The sequence below is a fragment of the Miniopterus schreibersii genome (genome assembly GCF_964146895.1).
Source record: "Miniopterus schreibersii genome assembly, chromosome: 6".
NCBI classification, from domain to species: Eukaryota; Metazoa; Chordata; class Mammalia; order Chiroptera; family Miniopteridae; genus Miniopterus; species Miniopterus schreibersii.
In genome coordinates, this window is record NC_138107.1 from 68,823,809 (window position 1) to 68,848,415 (window position 24,607).

The 24,607-nt window shown below is 39.5% G+C and overlaps 1 protein-coding gene across 2 annotated transcripts in view; it reads right to left on the bottom strand.

Annotated features, from left to right (window-relative positions):
* Nucleotides 1-6,531: 6,531 nt before the first annotated feature.
* The window catches only part of ARHGAP18 (Rho GTPase activating protein 18), a 160,610-nt gene continuing 142,534 nt past the window's right edge, over nt 6,532-24,607 (bottom strand). For both annotated transcript variants that reach the window (XM_081141396.1, XM_081141395.1), the window contains exons 13-15: nt 13,649-13,773; nt 9,916-9,977; nt 6,532-8,806 (exon numbers count right to left, since the gene is read on the bottom strand). In XM_081141396.1, coding sequence (XP_080997522.1) covers nt 8,715-8,806; nt 9,916-9,977; nt 13,649-13,773 — 279 coding nt within the window. In that variant the 3' untranslated portion in view covers nt 6,532-8,714. The remainder of the gene's footprint in view (nt 8,807-9,915; nt 9,978-13,648; nt 13,774-24,607) is intronic.

A 24,607-nucleotide genomic window follows, 5' to 3' on the forward strand; every position in this document is an offset into this window, starting at 1 on the left:
AAAAAGTGTCTCACTGGTAAAGTAGGGGATAAAAATATCACCCTCTTAGATGTGGTGTAAAAATTAAATGGCAATGTATATAAAACACATAGCACATTGCCTACTACAAAGTAACTACCCAATAAATCTATTCACATCATTAAAATCTAATAAAGTTAATAACATCATTATTACTTCTTGAGGGAATAGTCTGTGTCTTACTGATATTTGAGTACATCTCAGATACTAAGTACAAAAACAATAAATGAATTAAATAGAAAAGTGGCCACTCCAGGACAACACCCCTGCCATCTGGCCCAGAGTTCTGCCTAATGCCTAATGGGGTGACACAGACATCTTCCCTGATGACAACTTTAAACATGACAAAGGTATCAGCTTGTTTTAGTTCATTATCCCTCTGTCTCGGCTAACCTTGCCCATCTTCTTTGAATCATTTTAGAATCCCACCTAAATTAAATGTCCGTAAACTCTAGGCGTTTATTAGCCACAAACATTCCCTGAGCACCTACCATGTGCCAATTACTGCATTAAACACCGGAAACGTCAGATGAGAAAACACACCCTGCTCTCGATATGCTGACGATCTCAGTCCTGGATGCGTTATCTACTTTAACACTCAGTTCCAAGTTCCTTTCACAGTCACAAGTCCACAATTTACACAACTTAATGATCTGTAATGATTTCACCTCTTAGTATCAACACTCAAGCTGATGAATCATGATCTTTTCCAAATGACAGAATTCTTCAAGCCATTACTGCAAGACCTATTCTGGACTTACTCTGGCTCCACTAAGACGGCGTCACCACAGCTGCCATCATCACAACTGATACTCATAAAGGGATGCGCACGATTTACAAAGTGCGTTCATGCAAACTGTCTCACCTGCTGCATCCAGGCTTCCCGTCTGAGCTGGTTCACCCACCCCATGAGTGTAGTTTCTGCTGGGTTTTGGTGTCTCTTCCGATGAGACTAGATGCTCAGCGCTCTTTCTGGCCACAACAGGTCGTTGGGTCTTTGTCTTCACGGGACAAACTACATAGCGCTGGATCACGTTTCTACTTTAAGTTCAGACCCAGGGTAATACATTCTCTGTTTTACCTTTGAATTAATGTTTCTCCCAAATCCTTGACTTTGTACTTACTATGTCCTTACCATCCGTGAAGGTCATTTGCTACCTTTGTACCCACTCAGAGATCTGCAAGTTCTTCTTATAGTTGAGGTCAGACACCAAAGGCTCCTCGTTCTAGAATAGTTTTAAGTTGTCCTGGGACTGGAAGGCCTTATTTTTCTTTTTAACTAATTTTTATTCACTAACACTATATCTCTGGAATCTTAGTCATTGCATTTCTCTACCTAGACAAGTTCCTTTTTCTTATTCCTTATTATTGCCACCGTAGGTAGTTCCCGAACCAAATGATTCTGACAGTTCCATAAAAAATGCATTAGATATTTCTTGTACTTAGACACATCTTGGTGTATAAGGTGGAGAAACCACTTCTCTATCTCAAATATATATACCAGCTTCCTTCTACCCAAATGCTGCTTCACGCTCACTTGGGATGATTTTCAGTTGCTATAAACGGGTCCAGGGCAAAACTCGGTCTGCAGTGAAACGCAGTGCCCACTCTGATGGGTCCATCATCATTTTCAGGCACACTTCTCAAAAACTGACAAAATGGGTGACTATCACAGCTGGGTGACAGACCTGTACATAAGTCAGATTGTTTCAAATGGTTTGCTTTCAACAGTTATGAAGAAGGACCTATCGGGGGCAGATCATCACAGATAATTTGATGATAGATCACTGTGATTTTGGGCATGTTATGAACTGTAAAGGATTAAAAAGCAGGTCACTGCTGTAAGTTTTAAAATTCCTATTTACATTTGTATGTATACATACACATACATATTTGAAAAATAGAAGTAGAATTGAAGCTAAATTTACTAGGAATAGGTAATATCTATCCATTAATAATAAAACTGAGAAAACTAAAAACCCTATTCTCATTAAGAAGCACATTATCAATGAAGCTGAAATTTTGCTATTTACTAACTTTACCAAAATTTGTGATATATTTTTGTTGTTTGATCAACTATAACTTTAATATATATGCTTATTTTATTGCAGGAAAATGTAATTGATCTGTACCATTGAACATATTACTTTAGGATAAATTTCTAAGGAGGAAGTACAATGGAAATAGGAGTTCAAGAAAGACAGAAGCAATGTAAAATTTCTAGCTGTTAATTAAGAGCTTTTGTGTATTTTTAAGAATTTAATAGGGTATTAAGTCGCTATAGTATTAAAATTCCACTTGAAATAATTTAAAGTATTAGAAAGTCCTTTGCGATATTTAAACTTACAATGCAAAATTTTAGATTTCAATTAAAAATTATACAAGGTGATATATAGTGCATAAAAATCATTTTAGAGGGTATGTGAATGGAAAAAAAATTGAAGAAACAAGAATTATATAGTACTTTAATACATTCTGTTTACTTCTCAATAATTAGGACTTGAAAACAAAGCTTATAACATGTGTCCAAAATCTTGTTTTGCATAACATCGTATTTTTCAATTTATGTAATATATATTCCTCAGGTTTTGCTGTATAGATTATAGAGGGCAGAGCAATGACTCACGCAGAAAAGCAATGAGAGACACACTGGCATCTTCCAACCAAGGATATTAAAAAAAAAAAAAGTTGCTAACATGGAATAAAGTTTAATGTATCAGGGTTATGTATCAGTCTTTAAAAATTATAAAAATAAAACTTATGATCTCTTTTTAAGATTGGCAAAATTCTTGGGGAATTATTCACATTTTGCATGGTCATTTTTCTTCAAAAATTATTCAATCATTTCATTTTGATTAATATTTTAGATAACAGAACTAGAAGCTCTTGAATTAACTAAATATAGACATGCAGGTAATATCCGATATTAGAAATTATATATGAAAACTATTTTATAATCAAGTTTCCTCCCTGCAAAATATCGAAGAAAAAAACAACCTTGGTAAGCCTTAGTCCTTCTGCCCCTCCCACAATGCCAACTGAATTCACGGCTTCCAACCCGTTTACATCGTGGCCGCCTGCAGCAGGCTTCCTTCCCATCGCTCCAAAGCAGCCTGCTCTCTAGCTGGTCAGCTCTGAACTTGTAAACTTCAGCCCCAACGGTTGCTACTTAATCTCCATCTGGTTTACTTCTCTCATTATTTGACACAGTTGACCATTTCCTCCATTAAACCTATCTTTCCTGGCATCTACGATTTTTACTTTTCTGACACAGCTACTTTGGTATGAATTGCTCCTAACAATCTCTTCCCTTGCACATTCCATAAGCGAAAGGAAACACACCTCAAAGTTGTGCTTCGCTCTCTCTTGTCCTTAAACTCTCAGGGGACCATCCCTTTGCTCCAATGGCTTCAACTATCACTTCCATGCAAATATTTTCTAAATATATACATTTCAAAGAAATATTACCTAAAGATGTCTAATTTCTAACTATTCAGGCTCTTCACACACCTCAAGTTCAACATATCCTCATTTTTCTCCCTCCCACACCCATAATATTCCCCTTTCTCTTGTCCCAACCCCTTTATCCCAAACCAGGCCTTTCCCTGTTCTGAGACGCAGTGAAAAACAGCACCATCTTCTCCGAGGGGTCTCTAACGCCTCCCTCTCTCATTCCTCTACATCCACGAGAACAATCACGTTTGTCCTCTTGACCCCAACTTTGCAATATCAACATAACCCATATCCACTCATTTTCATTGCCATACACCTAGTTCTGAGTCTCACTGTTTCCGGCCTGGTCTAATCTGTGGTATCCTAACTGGACTTCCAGCTTAAAAACCAGTCTCCTTTAACAATTATCCAATCAACGGGGTCCTTTCTCTGTGCGCCAGTTAGTTGCACCTATTTCTGCCTCCCTCAAATCGGAGTCCATTTGTTGTGAATGCATTCCCTATCACCAGCCTGTGTCAATGCCACCCACAAATCTCAATCTAATCTCCTAGGGGGATGCATAATACGACTGATTTTTACATCACCACAATATGAGCCCCAGTGTAGCAAACAGCAAGCTCTAAAATGTTTGGGAGGACACAGAAAGAAGGGGAAGAAAGTGGAACCAATGGATAGCTTTGTTTCTTTCCGGACCTTAAAAGTATGCCTATCATAGCAACATTTGCTTAAGGTAGTGCCAAGTAATGCCTAGTAATTTCTTAGCAATCAAAATGTGAAGGGTGAAGATGAACAAAGCACGTCCTAGAATGTGTTTCAAGACTCCTGGACAAAATAGGTGACGCATAATCTTGCAACAGTTACTGCTTTGTGCTCTCAGTAGAATTCTCTCCTGACAAATGCAAACTGGGTGATACAAGCAACCACAGCGAAGATGCCCCAAGATTCCTCCCATTGAAATGAGAGTTTTAAAGGCACAAGGAATGATTAAATCACTTCTTTTCTGTATTTGTAAGAGGGCTACTGTCAGGTGACAGAAAATTTTAACTGATTGACTATTCAGAGCTGGGCCGCTCTCTGTAACTCTCCTTATGAGCTCCTCTCCAGGGAGGAGTTCCTGTTCGCTTTGGCCCTAGAATGTGACTTAAGACAGAGATTACATGAAAGCCACCACTTTGTAAAGGTTACAGGAGCTGCAATAAGAGACAGAACTGAGCTCCCTCGGTGCGACGATGGGTGAACATCAAAAGAGGAGTAAGGCAGCGAAGAGTGGGGCTGCTCTCACGGAAGCTTATCTGAGCGCAGTTGGTTGAGAAATCAAGACTTCGAATCTCAAGATAAAAAGCTTGCTTGTGACAAAGCCAGTACGAATGGGCTTTAGTTGGAAATACATAGAAGTGGCGCTTTTCTTGCAACCAATCTGTTTCTCTCATACACTGTGCAGGTTACCTGTGAAAATAACTCACGAAACCCTTCAAAGGAGTTCTAAGGTTTCATGGGAAACCCTTTCGACCAGAGCCAAGTGGCCCCATGCAATACTGTAGGTCAGAGTAAAAAAGAAGCTGGGTGCCAAGTCCAGATTTGAAAATGTGAGACCCATTGAAATGGAAGGAAAATTTTTATTGCTATGTTTATTAAAAACAAGATATGAAAAATTACTGATCCAGAGAAAAACAAGACAATGAAGCAGGACCTCCATCAGCAGACGCCTCTAACACCAACTGAAAATGCCCAGGATCCTCTCAGGAGTGGAAAAGGTATGAAGGATGGAAAATGCACTGGGTAAGAGCTTGTTTTCTTCCTGAGCCTTTTGGTCTGGGCTGCAGGGAGAGACCTCTGTCCCTTATGTCAGTTTGTTTACTTTAAACAATACAAATTATATTTAAGTTGAGTTGACCTCACTTGAAATAGGAGTAAACTGTCCTGGAATTATTTGTGTGCCCCATACAGTGCCACAGATACCCTGAGGAAGAGTTACTGCTACTGATTTCTAGGTGGAAAAGTAATATATAATTGGAACCAACAACCCTGAATGAGACAGAGATAACACTGATAACTGGTAATATTGATCATAATACCACTAATAAAAATACTGAAGTTTAGTGAACACTTACGATCAGGAAAATACATGGCTGAGTCCTTTATGTGGATTCATTCATTCTAGTAAGCTCCTAAGGAATAAATATTTCTTGAATTCTCATTATACAAAGTAGAAAATGAGGCACGGATAAGCAACCTGTCCTAGGTCACATTAGTTAACCCAGGTAGTATGGCAGCACTACCTATGTTACCTTCTTAAAATGTTACTTGACTGCATAAATTCAAAAAATGACTTTACCAGCATTCAAGGCCCTTTACACACCTCCCACTTCTGCTGCTGCTTGCGAGTATCTCATTTATTTGCTCCTTTGTGTAGCAGCAGAGCTTTTTGTAAGAGTTGCCCATGCTCAGTCCTTGATTCCTTTTTCTTCCACCCTCTCAACCCTGCTAAAACCAGTCTCTCACCCCCATCACTTTACCTAAACTGCTCGGCAGGTTAGGGATAAGAGCAGACTAAGGGACTGAGCATAGAAACTCAGAAGTGAATTATCATTTACAGGCTTCAGAATCAGGGGTCAACATGAGAAATCCGTGGTGTTCTTCCGACCCAACCGCCTTGCGGGGCCTGCGCTGAATCTTAACCTCTTACCTTTGAACTCAGCTCCCTTTCAAAGCTTCCCGGCGGAGGGCAGAGGAATCCCTGACCAATACTGCCACCTACCGGCCAGAGGGCGACACCGACAGGGAGGCTCACGGCACCACCCGGCTTCCAAGCCGGCAAAGGCCGTAATGAAAGCCCCGGGAAGTCGGGAAACAAGAGCGCTGGCAAGGAATTTACACTGAATGCTACAGCAGCAGTAAAATTTGTTTACTGTGCAATCATGAATAATTACAATAGCCCTTCAGAAAAGCAGCAGCATCTCTGAAATATGAACAGGGCAACCAGTTTTCTATAAGTACCAGCTCTCCACTTTTCATCAGCAACTCCCTTGGAAGTTAAGATGTTTGAGACTCAAAGCAAATATATGTGTTCTTTTTATTTTCCCTCACACACAGGCAAATAAGAACTCATCTACCCTGAGATTTAAACTTTACTAGAAAAAAAATTACAGCAAAGGCATTTGGGTTAATTCCAGGGCATTCACATATGAGCCTCTACACTATGGAGTTTCCCCTCTTTAGAAGTGTAGCTGGACATCTATATTGGTCACTTAGATGCAGTATTGTTCAATATCAATGAACATGCACCATGAGTTCTAAGAAAAAGTCAAAATAAAATGACATTTTCATATTTACTTACCAAGATCTGGTACTTCTTCATTAACAAAAGCCTACCCTCCTGTGGGTAGTAAATGTGGTAAAAATTAGTTGCAATACACTTTAGGAAATCATTTATCTAAATCATTATATTCACTACTGACTTTTTGAAGTTGCATACCAAAAATGTTTTAAGCACTTGATTTTGCTTTTACATTGTTCAATGTTTTCATTAAATTAAACCATTAAAACAGCTTGCTAACTGGGAAATTAATATATCGTCAAAATCAGAAACAGAATACAGGGTGTTTTGAAAAATCCTAAAGAACAGAAATTTGCTAAGAAAAAAACTAAAGAAGTAAACAAGTTTCTATCTCTCACCTGTCTTTCCACTTTAAAAATTACACTGGAGCAATAGGAGCAATAAAAGGGTAGAAGTGGCTTTTAACAAAAACAAAAGTCACCCATTAGCACACTCATGAACACAGAGGATTAAAAGTAATAATTCCAAGAGAAGATAATTTAGAAAAATGCATTTAATTATATAAAAAAAATTTAAATATAAAAGCAATGGCACAAATCACCCAAAAGTTAAATGATCATATATCCACAGGCTGTTCTTGTAATTATATGCTAAAAATTTATGACTGTTCTCATTAACAGCATTTTCCCTCCTAATTAGAGTGACATCAAGAGCTTCTGAGAATGTGTAATTTTTCCTAAAGTACTACTAAAAGTATCATAAACACAGTTTGTGGAGCACTCATTTACATCACCTTTTATTTACTACACTCTAAACTCATAAAATAGTGAACATTTTTCTCTCACTTTGTTTCTCTTATTTACAGTACAGAGGCTCATCCCTTGTCACAATACGGTTTGTGCATTAAAATCCCTGGGAACAGGACTTGTCGCAGCATTTTAATAAATTTACTCTGATTATTTAAACTAAGCCCACAAACAAAAGCTTGTTCATATGACTGAGTCATACCCAGAAGAATAACTCTTCATGCAGACTTACTTATGAGTTTAAAAAAAAAAAAAATCCCTCTTTCGGTAGAATACATTCTCAACCGTTACTGGATTAGACTCTCATGCATATTTATATCGCTAGTATGACAATACGTAAAGCCAGCTACAACTTTTTAAATTTCATTTAGAAGAAGGCGGCATACATGAAGTGATTTGGCTTTCACTCTCTTATCCATAATCCAGTTATTCCACATGGATATATTTTATTTATTCTTAGTATCCAAGTCTTTAATGGTTCAGCAATAATTGGCAGTTTCTGACAGTTCTATTTTCTTGATAGTGGATACAGTTCTGTGCACATATGTCAGATGAACTGAAAAAAATGCAAATCACTTCATGCGATACAGCAGGGAAAAGGAGAATGTTATTGTTTGAACAAGCGATTCCAAGAGGTGAATATTCAACATTCGACAGTCACAGAAATACTGTTGAATTCGGGCTGTTTTAAGATGTACTAATTTCACAGCTTGCCATACCTGGTGTTTATCTTTTTGGTTAAAGAGTAAACCTAGTCGGGGGAAGGCAGATGTGAGGAGGAAAGAAAGGTAAGAAAGCATATATTACTGTAGACATGATTTTAGGAGAAAAAAAGTGAGAGGAAAGAGAGTATATTTCATGTAAAAAAAACCAGGTCACATCAGGGCACATTTCACAGAGTACATGAAAACAGCTTACCAGTTAATTAAGCCTATTTCCTCTCACTCCAGAGATATTTATTTTCTAATAATAATATTAATAATAATAATTAACATAATTCTGGCAGCAGCACAAATCTATAACTTCTTAGGGCTGGAGAGTGTCAATATTCACTGGTTGGGTACATCTGAATAATAAAAGGGTCCTGCGGTTTCTTTCTTTACACTCTTGACCCAGCCAGTGTTACTGAGGAAGTCCTGGTTTATCTGCAGGGGAGTCTTCTATGACGGCTTGGACTTTATCACCCACTCAGCGTTCGGGTTGAGCTGATATAAGTCCTTCATGTAAGTGTCATCGTCGAGGCAGCGTTCCCCTATTAACGACATGTTGCATTTGTTTAATACAGTGGGGTGATTGGGATGCAATTTTAAACTTAAGCCTATGTCTTAGATTTTAAATTTTTTCATCCTTCGTTATCTCCCCATAATATTATAAAATTGGCCAAAAACATCGGAGAAGTCAATTTTGTAGTCTTTCTATGAATGCACAAATTTTAAATTAACTCAGGAAGTTAAAAATACTTTGTGTGATAGGCTTTTAAAGCGTATTCACCTTTGTTAACAGTGGCAATAGTTTACTGAATTCCTCAAACCTAAAATACAGAATCAAATATGTTAATATTTAAGTAATCCTTACTAATAAAGTTAACAATTCCAGGCTTCTAATGGAGTTGTGGTTTATCTAAATTTTAAAAATGAGCCTTCATGTTTCTGCATTTAACTTTTAATATTTACTAACATTTTTAAGTCTTAGGAAAAAAGTTCTACAAAATTTATCTTAAAATATTTTCAAAGACTATTTTGAAATAAACACCACTTCATTTATTTGTTAACAATTTCACCCTTGTCATATGAGGGTCAAAAAAAGAGGGGTATTTTAAATTTTAATAAAGACATAAGTATGACAAATATAAAGAATATAAAACATGGTCAAAATTAATCCACTTATCCTATTTCTGTTTCCTAAATTATCAACATATGTGTGTGTGTACTATTTAGTAGGCAGCCAGCAATGGCAAAAATAACTTCTGCTTTCACTAAAAATATATAGTACTGTGCTATAATAAAAGTGTTATCTTGGTCTTAAATAAGCTCAACTACTTCCTTGATTAAGATGTGACATAAGCATATAAAAAAGAAAGAAGTTTTGAAAAACTTCATCAACCATTCTAGAAATTATATCTGTTTTAGGGAACTTGCCTTTGCTGAGATTCAAGATAGATGGGAATTTGTAGAGAAGGAGCTCATACAGAGCCTGAAGAGAAAGGCAGGCAGACCACTTAACAAATCCACAATACTCATCAACCATCTACAGCGTGCTATATTTTACTTCTACTAACCCCATCCCCCAAAGATATAAATAATAATCATTGGCAATGTCAAATAAGCATATGAAATACAAAGAGAAAAAAAATGTGCTTACCAATATTTCCTCCAATTTCATACAAAAAGACTTCCCCTTTCTTGAGCGTCTGGGCAATCCCACTATTAGGGACAAAACAGACTGATTAGTTATATCATCAGACAGCTTGCAAGTAAATCACTTTAATGTGCTTGGGGAATTCTAGCTTGTATGGAAAATTCATAACTTAGACACACTGTAATTATCTACACATTTGTATTTTCCCATCTGTTAAATGTGCCTAATAGGTAGTAAAAATGTCACACCTGTAAATTAAAATAAACAAATAGAATCATACATCTGAAGGCAAAATAATAAATTAATAGCTAAATTTGTAGAATGAAAAAGAAGGTAACATAACATTTAGTTGCCAAGAAAATTACTAATATGATCATCTACTTAGCACAGGGGCCAAAAAGGCCCTCATAAAACTATGAAAAGAAACCTTAGTTTTTCCCAATGTACTTATTCAGTAAGCATCCATCATGGCTTGCTGTGCTGACAAGTCTAATGGCAGCAGGGCGAACGTAAAGAATTGGACGTTTCATAACCCTCCCTGTGTTGGCCATCCAAATACGGGAGGTAGGTACACTCAAAGTAGAGGTGAATGCTCATTATGAAGACTTTACAGGTAGGATGCATTTACAGGTTTAAACTTCTCAAGAATAAACTTCCAGACATTAGGTGCAAATAATAAAAATTGGTAAAATGCAGTGGTTTTCAAAACTCTTGGTATACTGATTACCTGCGAAACCTGCTAAAAATTTTGTTCCAGAGCTCTGAAAATTCTGATTTAATATGTCTAGATGAAGCCCAGGAATCTTTTTAAATGCTCTATAGTGAGTGCTGATGCGTGGACAAGTTTGTGAATCACTGATATAAGGCCCTGAAGACACATTCCCTGGAACTAAGAAAACCCAGTCTGACTTTTATCCAAACTGTTATGAAAAATACGGTACAGCAGAAGCTTTCCTAACCAACCATGTAATGACTTATCTGGTTATCCAACTCTATCTACTCTGCTCAGGGCTATATATGTCCTCACGCTTAGGACCCACCTACTGACTTGTATTCTAACTAAGAGACTTTGTCTCTAAACTGGTCAAACTGGTATGTGCTTATTTTAAAAGTAAATAATTTAATAATTACATTTTAATTTATACCAGCATCTCACCTGATAAACTATGGCTATACAAAGGGTCATTCGTTATTCCTATGAAAACCAAATTGAATGTTTTGGGAGACTAGATTTTAAAAAAAATCTCATCCAATATTGCCCTCAGATTGCTTCTCTATTATCAGTGTTCTTGTTCCAGTTGAAAGAAACCTGAACTAGATTTCCTGGTGTACACAAGCTTCTGCATAACACTGATCAACAAGTCGATAAATAAAGGAAAGGCAACAGCCTTTGTCAAAGACTGTGACTGAATGTGCTATCGCGTGTAATTCCCGTGTTCGTGGCTTCAGGAGGAGAAGTCGGGGAGAGTGAGGAGGAAAGGAGGGTTTCCAACTGCCTCCACAGGTGAAATGCAAATGAGAGGAGGGGACAATAATGGAAGGGAAAAAATATTTTTGTTTATATATATATATATATATTTATTGAGAATTTCAATTATTAGGTGGACCAAACAGCACTGTGTGGTTCATGGTCATTCTTCCAGTGAATTATCACAGACTATAATGTAAGTCCTACTATGGCCCACTTCTACAAATGAGGTACCTGAAGTTTAAAGAAATTATAAAAACTAGCCTAAAGTGAAATAGGGAAAGCTGGTATTTGGATCCCAGTCATCTGCCCCCAGCATCCCCAAGTATAAGGAAAGGGGCTGAAGATTTGGGAGGAAAAGAGGCAAATGGGCACAGTTTACCTGACGTCCCTCTGGGTGGAGGGTGCGCGGACTGGAGGAAATAGGAGAATAGACCCTGCTCCAGGGGGTAGCAAATACTTATTTAATAAAAGCACCAGAAGCAGAAAATCCAAATATACAGAGGGCCACTGTCACAAAGCTGGCGCTTTCTGTAATATGTCTACCACTGTCCTTTGGCGCCCTAAATACTAAAGTCACGGTTGAATATATTGTACAACTTCATTGTCACTTCTTGCAGTATCTACAAGTAGAGGAACAAAAGTACCGACTCAAGTGAGCACTCGGGTCCTGAAAGTAAACGTGTACACTGACCAGGTCTAGCCTGGCAGAGCGGCTCATACCTGAGGTCTGGCCACATCCTCAGGCACACACTCTGGGACGGGAGGGATTCCTCCCACAGGCTGGTGGGAACAGTTGGCAGCTAAGTCATGGCAGGGAGTAGATGGGAAGCGGGTCGGCTTCATTTTAGATCAGAGACCCTTGAGGGAGCAAAGACATCTGAAAAATTCCAACTGCTCCCAGGACTTAATCCTGAGAAATTCTAACTGCCCCTGAACTTAATCCCCCCAAATTCCATCTACTCCCAGACTCTGCACCAAGGACGCCCAGGTCCATGATGGTCTCTAGACCCTCTAGCCAGGCTGGAGAACGGTTAAGGATGGTCTTTGGAGACAGAAACCACAGATTTAGAACTCAGCTCCTCCACCTCTAACACGTGTGACCTTGGGAGGCCTCTCTTTTCTTAGGGGTGAAACAGGTAACCTGAGTGCTTCCTGGGAGCGCTGTGGAGAGGGAAGTTTATGCTGCTTCCCGGAGGCCTAGACATTACCAATAAGCCTCTCTTTCAGTTCATCACCATCTGTTCACCGCACAGGCTCATTTCTGTTCCCACTTTAAAACCCTGAGGGGAGGCACTTTAAAATAGATTTTTATACCCCTCCCAACATCTAGCAGAGGGCCTTACACAGAGCAGAGGCATGTTAAGTACTGGTGGTACTGCGTTAAAATTGGAGAGGTTTTGAAGGAAACCGCAAGGAATCCCCTGAATGTTAAAATGAGGAGATAAAATTCTATGGAAGGCTAAAACAGTATTCATAAGCTAAGATGGCAATGCCCCTGGTTTCCCTGACTTTTAAAAAATTTAGATTAGCTCATTTTCAATGAGTGGAAATGGGAGGGCAGGGGCATTACAAATACGACTTCAGCTAAAAATAAAAATTCAAAGGCTAAAAGCTTAAAACACAATACACTTGTTTGAACCTTGAAAATTCAAGAAAAGATACTGCAAATGTCTCAGAAAGTGTAATCTCTGATATGGTCAGGGGGTGCCAATGGCTTTCAAAGGACTCCTCCAGCCCCACCCACCCCCGGTTAGAGGAAAAGGCTGGGCGTCCCCATTGAGGGCAGGAGCTCAAGGGACTGGCTGTTCTCCCTTAATTCTTTATCTTCTGTTTTTAAATGTAAGCATTTTTATTCATAATATTTTCTAGAAAATGTTGTATCTATTATTTGTTTGTTTTAATCCTATTGTATCCCAATTAACGATTATCCCAAAATACAGTAATTAACCTGCAATCAACATATTCTGAGAAGACTACTGAGTGGTCTCATGTGCGAAGCCTGCTGCAGGCCCACTGCTCAGGCATCCTGCTTGAAATGGGCTCAACCTGAACACAAACTACATCAAATGAGCCCAACTCATTCCAACAGTCTAACTGTCAAGTCTGCTTTTCTCTTCTGCTGAAAAGACAAAAATTCAATGCACAAAGACAAAAATTACACCACCCATAGCTGAAAAAAAAAAAAAAAGTGAGGGGCAAGGGAGGGGGGAGGGAGCGAGCAAGTGGGTTATACCATGAAATAATTAAAACGAAACAGGCCTCTACCTTTCTTGGCTGAGAAACCTGGCAAGTACATCACTGGCTTTTAGTTCTTCAGTTAGCTGTATTGCCATGGAAACTTTCGAAAGATGGGGAGCTTGCACTCGAATCACTCCCTGAGGAACGTCAGCCTGCAAAGCAATAATGACACTGGAACAAAGCTGGCGGCAGCTGGAACCTGTAACTCTGTACAATGCATTATATGGTAAGTGTGCTTAACTACCATGCATTTTACTCCACTACATAAAAACCTTAACTACTGTATAATGCAATTTGCTAAATTACATCAAACCTCAAATATCCTCTTAATGGTGATAGGGGAACTTTATAATGCCTGTGCAGTAATGCTTAATTATTTTTAAAGATGTAAAGAATGACAGCAATAACCATTACTGCCATATTAAGTGCTGACTTCTGCGTATTATCTACTAGAGGGTGCATCTTCATGTAGCAATTTATGAAATTGAATCAGAAAAGGTATTTTGTGTGCTCTTCCAATGTACGCATTTTTAAAACCTCCCAGAATGTTACCAGAATTTGACAAAAAGTTTTGTCCCTGAGAATATTAAAAAAAAAAAAAAGATACATACTTTTCTAACACATTTGTATTGTGTTTGATCCTCACTTGGCTAATGAGCTTACACTGTGACCGCACGCTTTGAATTGATGATAACCAATTCTAAATCCTTTGCTATGGATGTTAAGAATATTGTATGTATTTGGAGGGATATCAAGAAAATATTTTGAGGATTGTAATATCAAAATGTCAGCAATGGCATTTGAAATATTAGGCTTAATTAATTCCTAATCATTCTGTTAAAATAAATACTAGTTAATTATTTACAACCACATGTCTTAGACCCTAGAACAACCAACGTGCACAAATGCCCAAAGATAACGCTTTATACATTCCAAGTACCCTGTGTAATACAACTTAAATTTATTAAGCAACTACTAAGTACTAGGCACTGTGCTAGGTCTACTTACCTAGTAGATAAATAACACATAAGTCCTTTATTGCACAATATTATTTTGGGGCCCACAATATCTTTTTTTAACGCACATAGTCTTGAATTGTTTTTTCTTTCCTTTTTGAACATAAAGCACGGATATAACACAGGTGGAATTAATGGGATTTCAAAGTTCAACAAAAAGAGTATGGCTTTGGAATTAGGCTGCATAAAAATGCAGGTGTCTCTGAAAGATTTAAAGCTGCCTCTCAGTGACATCTGAGCTGTAGGGTGTGCGTAAGAAGCGAAGCATGCTGCACAAGGCTGTACAGGGAGCCTGGGGTTGGGCAAGACCTCTGCGAAGAGCTGCAAACGCCTGTTACACCTGCAGGTTTCTGACGCCGACCTCAGAAACCCGGCCACAGTCCCCTGACCACTCCGTGAAGGGCTCCAACCCGGACAGAGACAAAGCGCCTGGGGCCACCCACTCACTGTCCTGCCTGGCGAGGGACTGCACTCTCAGCATCTTTGTCTAACTTCTCTTCTTGGGGGTGTGTTCAACCTGATCCCTAAAAGACGTCTCAGTCCTAACCTTTGCCCAGATCCCTCACCTCCAGCTTCATCTGTCCCTCCCAGCCTGGACCCTGGCTTATGGTTTGCTGACTTCCAATTTTGGAGGCATGTAGTATGGCCTGATACCTAGTCTAGTCTCTGACCTCCACCTTGCTTCTAGAATACAAGCCTGACTTACCTTTTTCTTTAAGTCTGTGACAGGTTTTATTTTCATTTGTAACACCTTGGGAAATGAGCCACTTCTTACAATGGATGGGGCATTTCACGTGGACTATTGTTACCTTTTTCTTTCAAAGCAATTATAACATCAATGGTATATCTCATAACTCAGGGATTACGCTACAGGCACTTCTCCCTGGGGTTTCAGCTCTAACTTATATCCTGCTGTGGCCACGCTGCCTGCTGGCCTCGCCTCAACTGCGTGTTTCCTCAGAGGACCTGGGAAATAATAAGCTGGCCCCGACGACTCGAATGTTGGAGTGAAAATTGTAATAGCAACAGTTGAAGCACAGAGTCTGTGTTCATAAAACCCAATCCACCTCGTCTACTCAGTTAGGGAAACAAATATTGGCATTTTGGATTCTGTTAGTCTATTATTATTATATCACAGAGGGCCTAGAACAGCAGGCTAGGGTTTGCAGATAGTCATCTATTCTATGCTGATTTAAAAGTCGGGGGATTCTGCTTAAGTCATAGTGCCCAATATTCTTGGATATATGTTTCCTTGGTGAAAGTAATCATGACAAAAATTGTTCCTATCATTACGTCTTATCCAACCCTAGAATATCAAAAAGACAGGCAAATCCATGCTGACATTTAAAGTGAAGTAAGGTGATATGACTAAGTTTTATATATAGGAGGTCCATAATAAGGGAGTTAGAAAAGCAAAATGTCCCAGAAGAATGATATAGTCATAGAGAGTTCAGGGATACGGCAACCTTACCCTGCTCCCTGCCTTTCCCCCACCATTCCTTGTGGCACATTCTACTGTTTGAATAAAAAGCCCAGCCCAAATTCATTATAAACACATGCCTTCCTATCTCTATGCAGGCTCTATTTCACCTCGGAAATATCCCACTATCCATTTTCAAGGCCCAGCTCAAGTACCACAAACTCCATGGAACCTTCCAAGATCCACAGGATCAAAGGAGATTCCTCCTTCCGCTGAAATTTCCACCGAATCTCTTATAATGGAGACCCTAATATATGACACCAGCGTTCCAGTCACATGACACATGCCTGAGTCACATCTGTAGCCATCTATTAATGTATAACTGATTAAATGAATCATTCAAAATATTTTTCACTAAAGCTGGTATGCTAATAGTAAAATTTCTCTAGAATAAAATAAGGTCTAACAATGTGTATTTCCTTAATAACAAAAAGTAGTTTTAGGAACATTGTCTAAAAGCCACCGGTTTGGTTGCCTCTATCGACCACATGGTATTCCCTCTACTCTTGAGAACACACAGGAAGGAAAGAGGAAAAAGGGAACTAAAGATTCCACAAGGGATGATTCAGTCATTTACTCCTGAAGGGCATCACCAGCATTCGCCTGCGTCCGCACAAGGAGGGAGCCCCTATTCTCCAAGACAGCTCATCAACAGCTGAGGGCCTCTTACTACGACCACAGCCTGCAGTCTCTCTCTGAATTCAGGGATCACACTTTGGAGAGTGTGGCCATGCTTCCTTGTAAAATGCAGCCCTGACGTCAGTGTGGGGTCAGGGGTTGCACCCAAAATCACCACAGCTGACACAGGAACCCAGAGCCTCTCTGATCATTAGAGTTTGGAAGGAAGAGGCGCAGCTACTAGCTTCTGCGGGCACTCAGGAGTTTTCACATACAAATGAAATGTTAGATAATCGCCATGTTATGACTTTGGAAGTGGCATTGGTACAGGTTCCGTGTGGCTGTGAAATTAAACATTTCCCACACCCTTCCCCTCAGTGGGTGAGTGTGAGAGTGTGTGTGTGTGTGTGTGTGTGTGTGTGTGTGTGTGTGTGTGAAGCTAGGCTAGCTCTGGGACAGCTTTAACTCTTCCCAAATGACTCACTATACTATTTGGACTCATTTCACATAGAACCATTTGGACTCATTTCACAGAAATGAAATATCAATGTCCTTGAAAATCTTTTCACTGGGCCAACACTGGCACACAGCACCTTTCCAGGTTGACTGGGCACATTGTCTGAGACCACGGAACCTGTGGTCCAGCAGGGAGGTGTGTGTCCAGACGAGGGCAGGAGCAGTTCTCCGAGTGGTCACTGCTATGGTCACATATCCCGTCCAAATTCTCACAGCACATAAAGAGTGAGAGTGACTCAATTGGACTCTACCATGCCCTTTATGGTTGAAGAAGAAACGAGTTTAACTGGTAGATACAACAGTTAAAGATGAAGAGATTGAAAGTTGTTTCCGGAAAGTTTTCCTGGATATCCTGATAAGAGTGGCCAAGTGATATTTACTAAAGATGATAAACAATGCATGATGCCAAAGCTCTCATTTAAATGGTGTATGACAATTACCATTAAGCTCCAGAATCATGCTGTATCAAATACTAACGCTATTAGTATACTAATTACATTGAGCTGCCAAGCTCTGAACAGACACAACACGCCTGATCATTAAGCCAAACAGTCTGTTCTTAACTTGAGCCGTAATAATAACTGGATCTGTGAACAGCATTATCTTTGTAACCTTCCTTTGTGTGTGTGTCTGTGTGTGTGCGTGTGAGCGCTTAAGTTATACGATGTACAGCAAGACTGGGGAAGGGCAGAGTCTGACTAACACACCATTAAAATTGAGTCGCAAAGGATTTTACAACTTACAAAATATTAATTTCTTATGCATGCAAAGGCTATTATAATAGATGAAATGATCTCCTAGGATCCCTACATGTTTTACAATTTGAACTAAAGTATTTTTTTTTAAATATGATTTTACTTATTATTTGGTTAAATAAACAATGATTTTCATATTTTTCATAAGGTGTAGATAAACACTACATTGCTCATATTTTTGCACTCTAGAGATCAGAAATGTAATGTCAGAGCTTTAGAAGAGACATTAATCTCTTTTTTTATTAAAAGCTAATTTAAATGTAAAACTGACATTTTTAAAGCTCTGAGAAACCTTTTTTTTTTTTCTCCCAAAAGAGCAAATCAGAAATACAGCTATCTCAAAAAAAGGCCAGGCATCATAACACATATTTTAGAAAATTAAACAAGGACATTTTAGCAAGGTATCTTAAACTAAAATGACATATTCATCACCTTAGACTGATTGGAGGTAAAAAAAATATATAGAAGGCACTCTCTAGTACCTTGAGCTGTCTCTGTTCTGATTATAATTGGGCCTTGGTTATCCAAGTGCTGAAACTTTTACCCAACTCACAAATTCAGAGAATTTTAAAGAAGGGTCTGAAATAACTTTCAGAGTTAATAAGCATTTAATTTACAATGAAATAAGCTATGATAGTTTTCTTTTTTAATATGGTATTTTTATGCGCTATAAAAAAAATCAAAGGATATCTTAAGAAGAAACACAATTTTGTGCCTGATATTGTAATTTGATTTTCCGCATGGGTCCCCAAGTAGATCCAGGCACTGTTTCCAGACCTAAAGCAGATGCTTGAAACAAGACCTACAACAATGCCCTGGTTGGAGCTGTCAGTGAAACCAGAGATAGATTTCTAAACTGAGATGTGACTAAAGACACACCCATCACAAACGACCCAGGGCCCACACTGCACCGCTGCCCCCTCCGAGGCTCGTCTGGAGGAGGGCAGAAGGGGGAGCAATTGATTTCTTTCCCATGTCCGAAGTCCTAAACCTTTAAATGTTACAAGAGTATTTTGGAGCTTCTGGCAAGTCATGTAAGCTCTCTGAAGCTTGAGTTCCTCAAATATCAACAAAGAGTATGACACTAGATCACTGAGGTAACCATAGGAGAGAGGACTTTTGTTCCCTCTACCAATGAGGGGAGAAGCGTTGAGCAGTTTGGCTCATTTCACAGAATCTCACAGAGCCCAACTCCGTGGCCGCAAGCTCTCATAAAAGTACAGCTAGCTTCCCTTTACTTTGAGAGGTGTACTTGACTAACAGGAAAATAATCCTGCAAATCTAAGTCCACAATGGACCTGAAGCCTGCACGACCCAGCAATTCATAACCAGATGCTCACCAAAGCTGCCTGCGATCCTTATCAAGCAAAGATGTAATCAAAGGCAATTATGGGGGAAAGAATAGGACATCTCTATTTTCCTTAAAAATACTAAATGGAGAAAAGGTGTAGGAGACAAGATGGAACAAAATCAGAAAAGTGAGTTTGATTATTGGTGATGGGTTTATGGGGGTTCATATACTATTCCATTTTTGTGTATGTTAGGAATATCTTATGATAGTATGTATAGGAATGTCCCGGTGCAAGATGCTGCTAGCCTTACTTTTGGCTAAACCCCACTAATCTGGTCTTACCCTCTGATTTTATAGAAGAAACCGAGGTCCAGAGATGTAAAATGACTTGTCCTTAATGTCTCATTAATGGCAGAGCTAGGGCTATGTCTTCAAGCACATGACTTCTGATGTGTGATGGTGTTGTGTACATACATGCGTGCGTGGTGTGTTTATGTGTGGGAGGGTCTGATATCAATCCCAACTATAAACTGAAGGCTATCATTAAACGGTTATTTGTAATGGTCTACATTTTTATTATTTTTCACCAAGTGTTTCTTCCTGCTGTAATTAAGAGATGAGTCTCATTAGTATTGAAGAAATTCAAAAATTTACATTTGTAGCAAACAATTAATATGCTGTAGTCATTAAAAACATTTGTCTTATTAAGTAGATTGAGGGTGTCCCTTACAACCTGGTTTATACTATTTATTTACCTAGTCAAGCATGTCCTAATAATATGAATGCTTGAATATACACAGTTAGCATTAATAGCATACAGAGTGCTTTAAAAAATATGACCTTCATGGAGAGACCTGGAGAGTATTATGCTAAGTATTATTAAAATAAGCCAGTCAGAGAAAGACAAGTACCACATAATCTCACTCATATGTGGATTCTAATGACCAAAATAGAGCCAGAGACATAGAAGCATGAAACGGATGGACTAATATCAGAGGGAAGGCAGGGGTGGGGTGGGGTGGGGGGTGGATATTAACCAAAGAACTTACACGCATATATGCATAACCCAGGGACACAGAGAGTAGTGGGGTGAAGGCCTGGGGGCAGGGTGTGAAGTGGAGGGGGTCAGTGGGGGGGGGAGGAAGGGACGTATGTAATACGGAATACTTTCTACAATAAAGATTAAAAAAAATATATGACCTGGATGAATTTTCATGATCTACAACCTCCTGTCTTACTTCAGCCTCTGGCAATCTGGCTTCTCCCATTAACAAGCACGGACAATGCTTTGGAGAAAGTCACAACTGACCTTCCGAATGCAAACTGCGGCGGACCTCTATCCGATGTTAACCGTACTTAGCTTCTCTGCAGAATTTGGTGCTACTAACCAAGCAAGCTCTTCCCCTTACTTCACTCTTCCTCTGAGCTTCAAGGACACTACAGTCTTCAACTTTCTCTTACATCCTACCATCGGTTGGCGTCTTTTACCAGCTCCTCTTCCATGGCCAACTACTTAAATATTGGTGTCCCCAGCAATCGGCCTTGGCCTTCTAATTTTCTCACACCCCATATTCACTTCGTGTAACAGGAACCCTCTGTGGCTTCAACCACAATCTCTATGCTGACTTCAAATGCACACCTCCAGCTCAGCAAGCCCCAGCCTCAGGCCCGTGTAGCCGGCTGTCACACAGGCACGTCAGCCCCAAACTGCCGCCTGCCAAAGGGCGGTTCCTTTTGCATGATGCCTTATCTGGATGATAAAGTCACCAAGGCGAAATCGGTGAGCCATTCTAGAGTCCTCCGTCTTCCACACTCCTCACATCCAACCAGTTTCCACATCTCGTGGGTCCTACTGGCTCATATTCAGCACTTCTTTCCATCCCCGCCGCTGGCCCTTTGCTCAGCCCAGGACTCTTTCAAAAGCTCTATATTAAACATTTTATAATGGCAATAATACACGTTCCTTGTATTACCACCCGCAAGCCCAGGATTTTGCTGTACAGCACTTCTCAGAGTTTTTCTGTAATCTATGGGGAAACAGAGGACAGCAGTAAAGAGACCTGACTTAAAGTTGCATAGATTTGGGTTCACCACTTCCTATCTAGATAACCAGGAGTAAGTTAAGATTGCTCATCTTCACTTTCCTAATCGGTAAAAAAATGAGACAATATACTCCAATTAAATTACTATAAATATTAAATTACTACAAATACTACTATAAAAAATGAGATGATGTTCATAAAATGTTTAGCATCATTCCTGACCTCTGGTAAGCAGTCAAAATAATGATAATTATTAACCCTTGCAAATATAGCAATAGAATATTCACTGATCTGTAACTCCTTTCAACATGCTATGAATATCATCCAATGTCAATATACACACTCGTACATTTTCATGGTATTTCGTTACATTGATATGCTGTGACGTTTCACCTCTACCCTTCTGGATTATTTCTAATTTGGGGCAGTATAAAGAAAATGGAAATTAACTTAAGCATTACTGTTTTCATGCTCATCTTATTAATCCCTTCGAAGGAATCTGTGAGCCCAATGAGGAGCATGGTTTCCAGGCCTTTGCCACATGCCAACTGCTCTCCAGAAAAATTCTACAAATATATGTACTTCCATCAACAATGAAGTTAGGCAACATCTCTTACCTAACCTCCTTTCTTTCACTCCTCCAACACCTTCTTCACCTGCCTTTATAGCAACTGGATCCCCTGCAGATATCAAAGTCCAAGGATGCTCAAGTCCCTTGTATAAAATATCACAGAACAATGTATACAGTAGGCCCTCTGTACCCGCAATTCCCAATCGCAGATCAAAAATATGGCTTTCAAGCAATAGTTGGTTAAATCCACAAATGTGAAACCCACAGATATGGAGGGCTGACTGTGTTTATTAAAAAAAAATTTTTTTAAATCCCAAGTATAAATGGACCCATGCAGTTCAAACCCATATTGTTCAAAGGTCATCTGTAGAGTCATGCATCTCTGGGTCACAACTCTCAGCAGTTCTCTGTCATGTACAGACTAGAAGCCTGACCCCCTTAAGGCCCATTCCTGCCTTTCTTCTGCCCCTGCCCCACCGTGCATCCTACTGGCGAGTCAGTCTGACTAGTTTTCCCTCCAAACACACTCAAACATCTCCACTCAGATATCTAATAGACATCTCACAGTCAACAGGTCCCAAATTGAAATTGTGATCTTCCCTATCTAAGTGTCAATTCCATCCTTCTGATTTCTCAGGACAAAAACCTTGAAGTCATTCTTGATTTCTTTCCTTTACAACTCCTATCATTTCAGCATCAAGAAATCCCAATGGCTCTAACTTCAAAAAAGTATCCAGAGTCTGACCACTTGCCCACCTCCAGTGCAAACACTCTCACCTGGACTGTGACAGGGACTTCTCAAATGGTCTCTCTAGTCTATCCTTGCCTCTTAGAATCCATTCTCAACACAACAGCACAAAAGATCATTTTACGATATAGATTTTTCAAGCATTTGCTCAAAATCCTGCAATGATTCCATCTCACCCAGGGTAAACTCAAATTCCTAACAAGGCCTTAGATAATCTGGTCCTGCTGTCCCTCTGACCTCATTTCTCACTATCATTCCTCTTGCTGGCTCTGTTCCAGTCACAGTCACTCCTTGCTGGTCCTTAAATACCCCAAAAGCCTGCTTTCAGGCTTTGGTGTCCACTCTTCCCTCTGCCTGGAAAGTGCTTCTCCAGGTGTACCCACAGCTCAGCTCCCTGCCTTCTTTCACGTCTTCACTCCAAAGAATAATGCTTAAACCACCCAACTTAGCACTGTAAGAGGATCCCCTTAAACCCCCCTTTCTGCTCTACTATTTTTATCATTTCAGAGCATTTACCACATACTAAGATACTACGTGATTTGCGCAATCTACTTACTTTAATTGATGTCACTTAAGTTGCACAAGAGCAGTGATCTTTATCTGTTTTGTTCACTAATATATTTCAAGCACCTAGAACTCTGCCTGGTGCATAATCGGCACAAATCAAACAGTAGTTTAACAAATAAATAAATATCCCAGGCAGTTTCACGCCCTATAGTTTCGTGCTGTACATTCAAGAAACATAAACCAACAAGACAGCAAGGGGAGTATATAGTGGCTCATAGCACAGTAGACGCCCATGTTCCATCCAAAGGGTACAGCTGCTACTCAGATCCAAGCAATTGTTACCCTGCAGGGAAGCAGGTCCCCTACTGCAAGGGGACACACAGGTGCCCCTACAACAAATTTGTCAAGTTAAATGGAAATCTAGACGTGTATGTTAAATCTTTTAGCTTTAAAGTTCTGGAAACTGACAGAAACTTATGCAGAAAAATCTGATTATTTTGTGACTCATCACATACCCATACTATTTGACATTAGCTTGTACTCTATTTATTCTCCCTAATAAAATAATAGTAATGGAAATTGATTAAAGTTTTTCAACCAAAACGACAGGCCAAACGAACCTCCCCTGTGGGCCATGATCACATGCAGGCCACCACTCTTCCAGGACGCTTGCTTTGCTGGCAAGACCTCTCTTCAGTTTGCTGCCTAAATAAAACCTGCGAGTTTTTCACATCTCAGGTCTCCTCCCCAGCGAGGCCTCCCGGGTGGCCACTTCCAGTTCTGAAGCCTAGTATTCCCCGTTCAGCTCCCACCACGCTCCCCTCACCCCCTGAGCTTAACCCCCCCAGCTCCCGGTGGGTGAGCGCCAGCCCCATCTCCCTTTGAATACCTCACAGGAACTGAGGGCTGGGAACCAAGGAGGCACTTAGTGGCATTTTGTTAAAAGAATTGCTCACAGCTAATACATGATAAAACAGAGATTTAAATCCAGGTTTAAATCCCAAGCCTTAAAATGACAATACAGCTTCTAACTAGTACAGAGCTAATTCTCCGGCCCAGCTCACGCCTAATTAACCCAAAGTGAAAACTAAAGAAATCCAAGTAAAGGCTGTTTTCCTGTAAATGACAACATTATTTACATGTTACCAAAAAAAGTAACTTTTAATTTTTATTTAAAAATTTATTATTAAAAAGGTATAGCACAAATTTTGTTTCCTTAGATATACACTGGGCTTCAGAATATTATCACATACGTCCCTTCCAAAGGAAACAAGGCTGTAAAAACACCTAGTAGGAAGTTAATAGGAAAAGCAGGGCTGCAAAACAAGAAGATACTCACATATTTATAATGATTTTAGAAGAAATAAACATTCTCAGTTAAACAAAAACGATATCTCATAAAATCCTTTCTAACCTGTGATTTCAAGTGCTTTCTCAAAAAA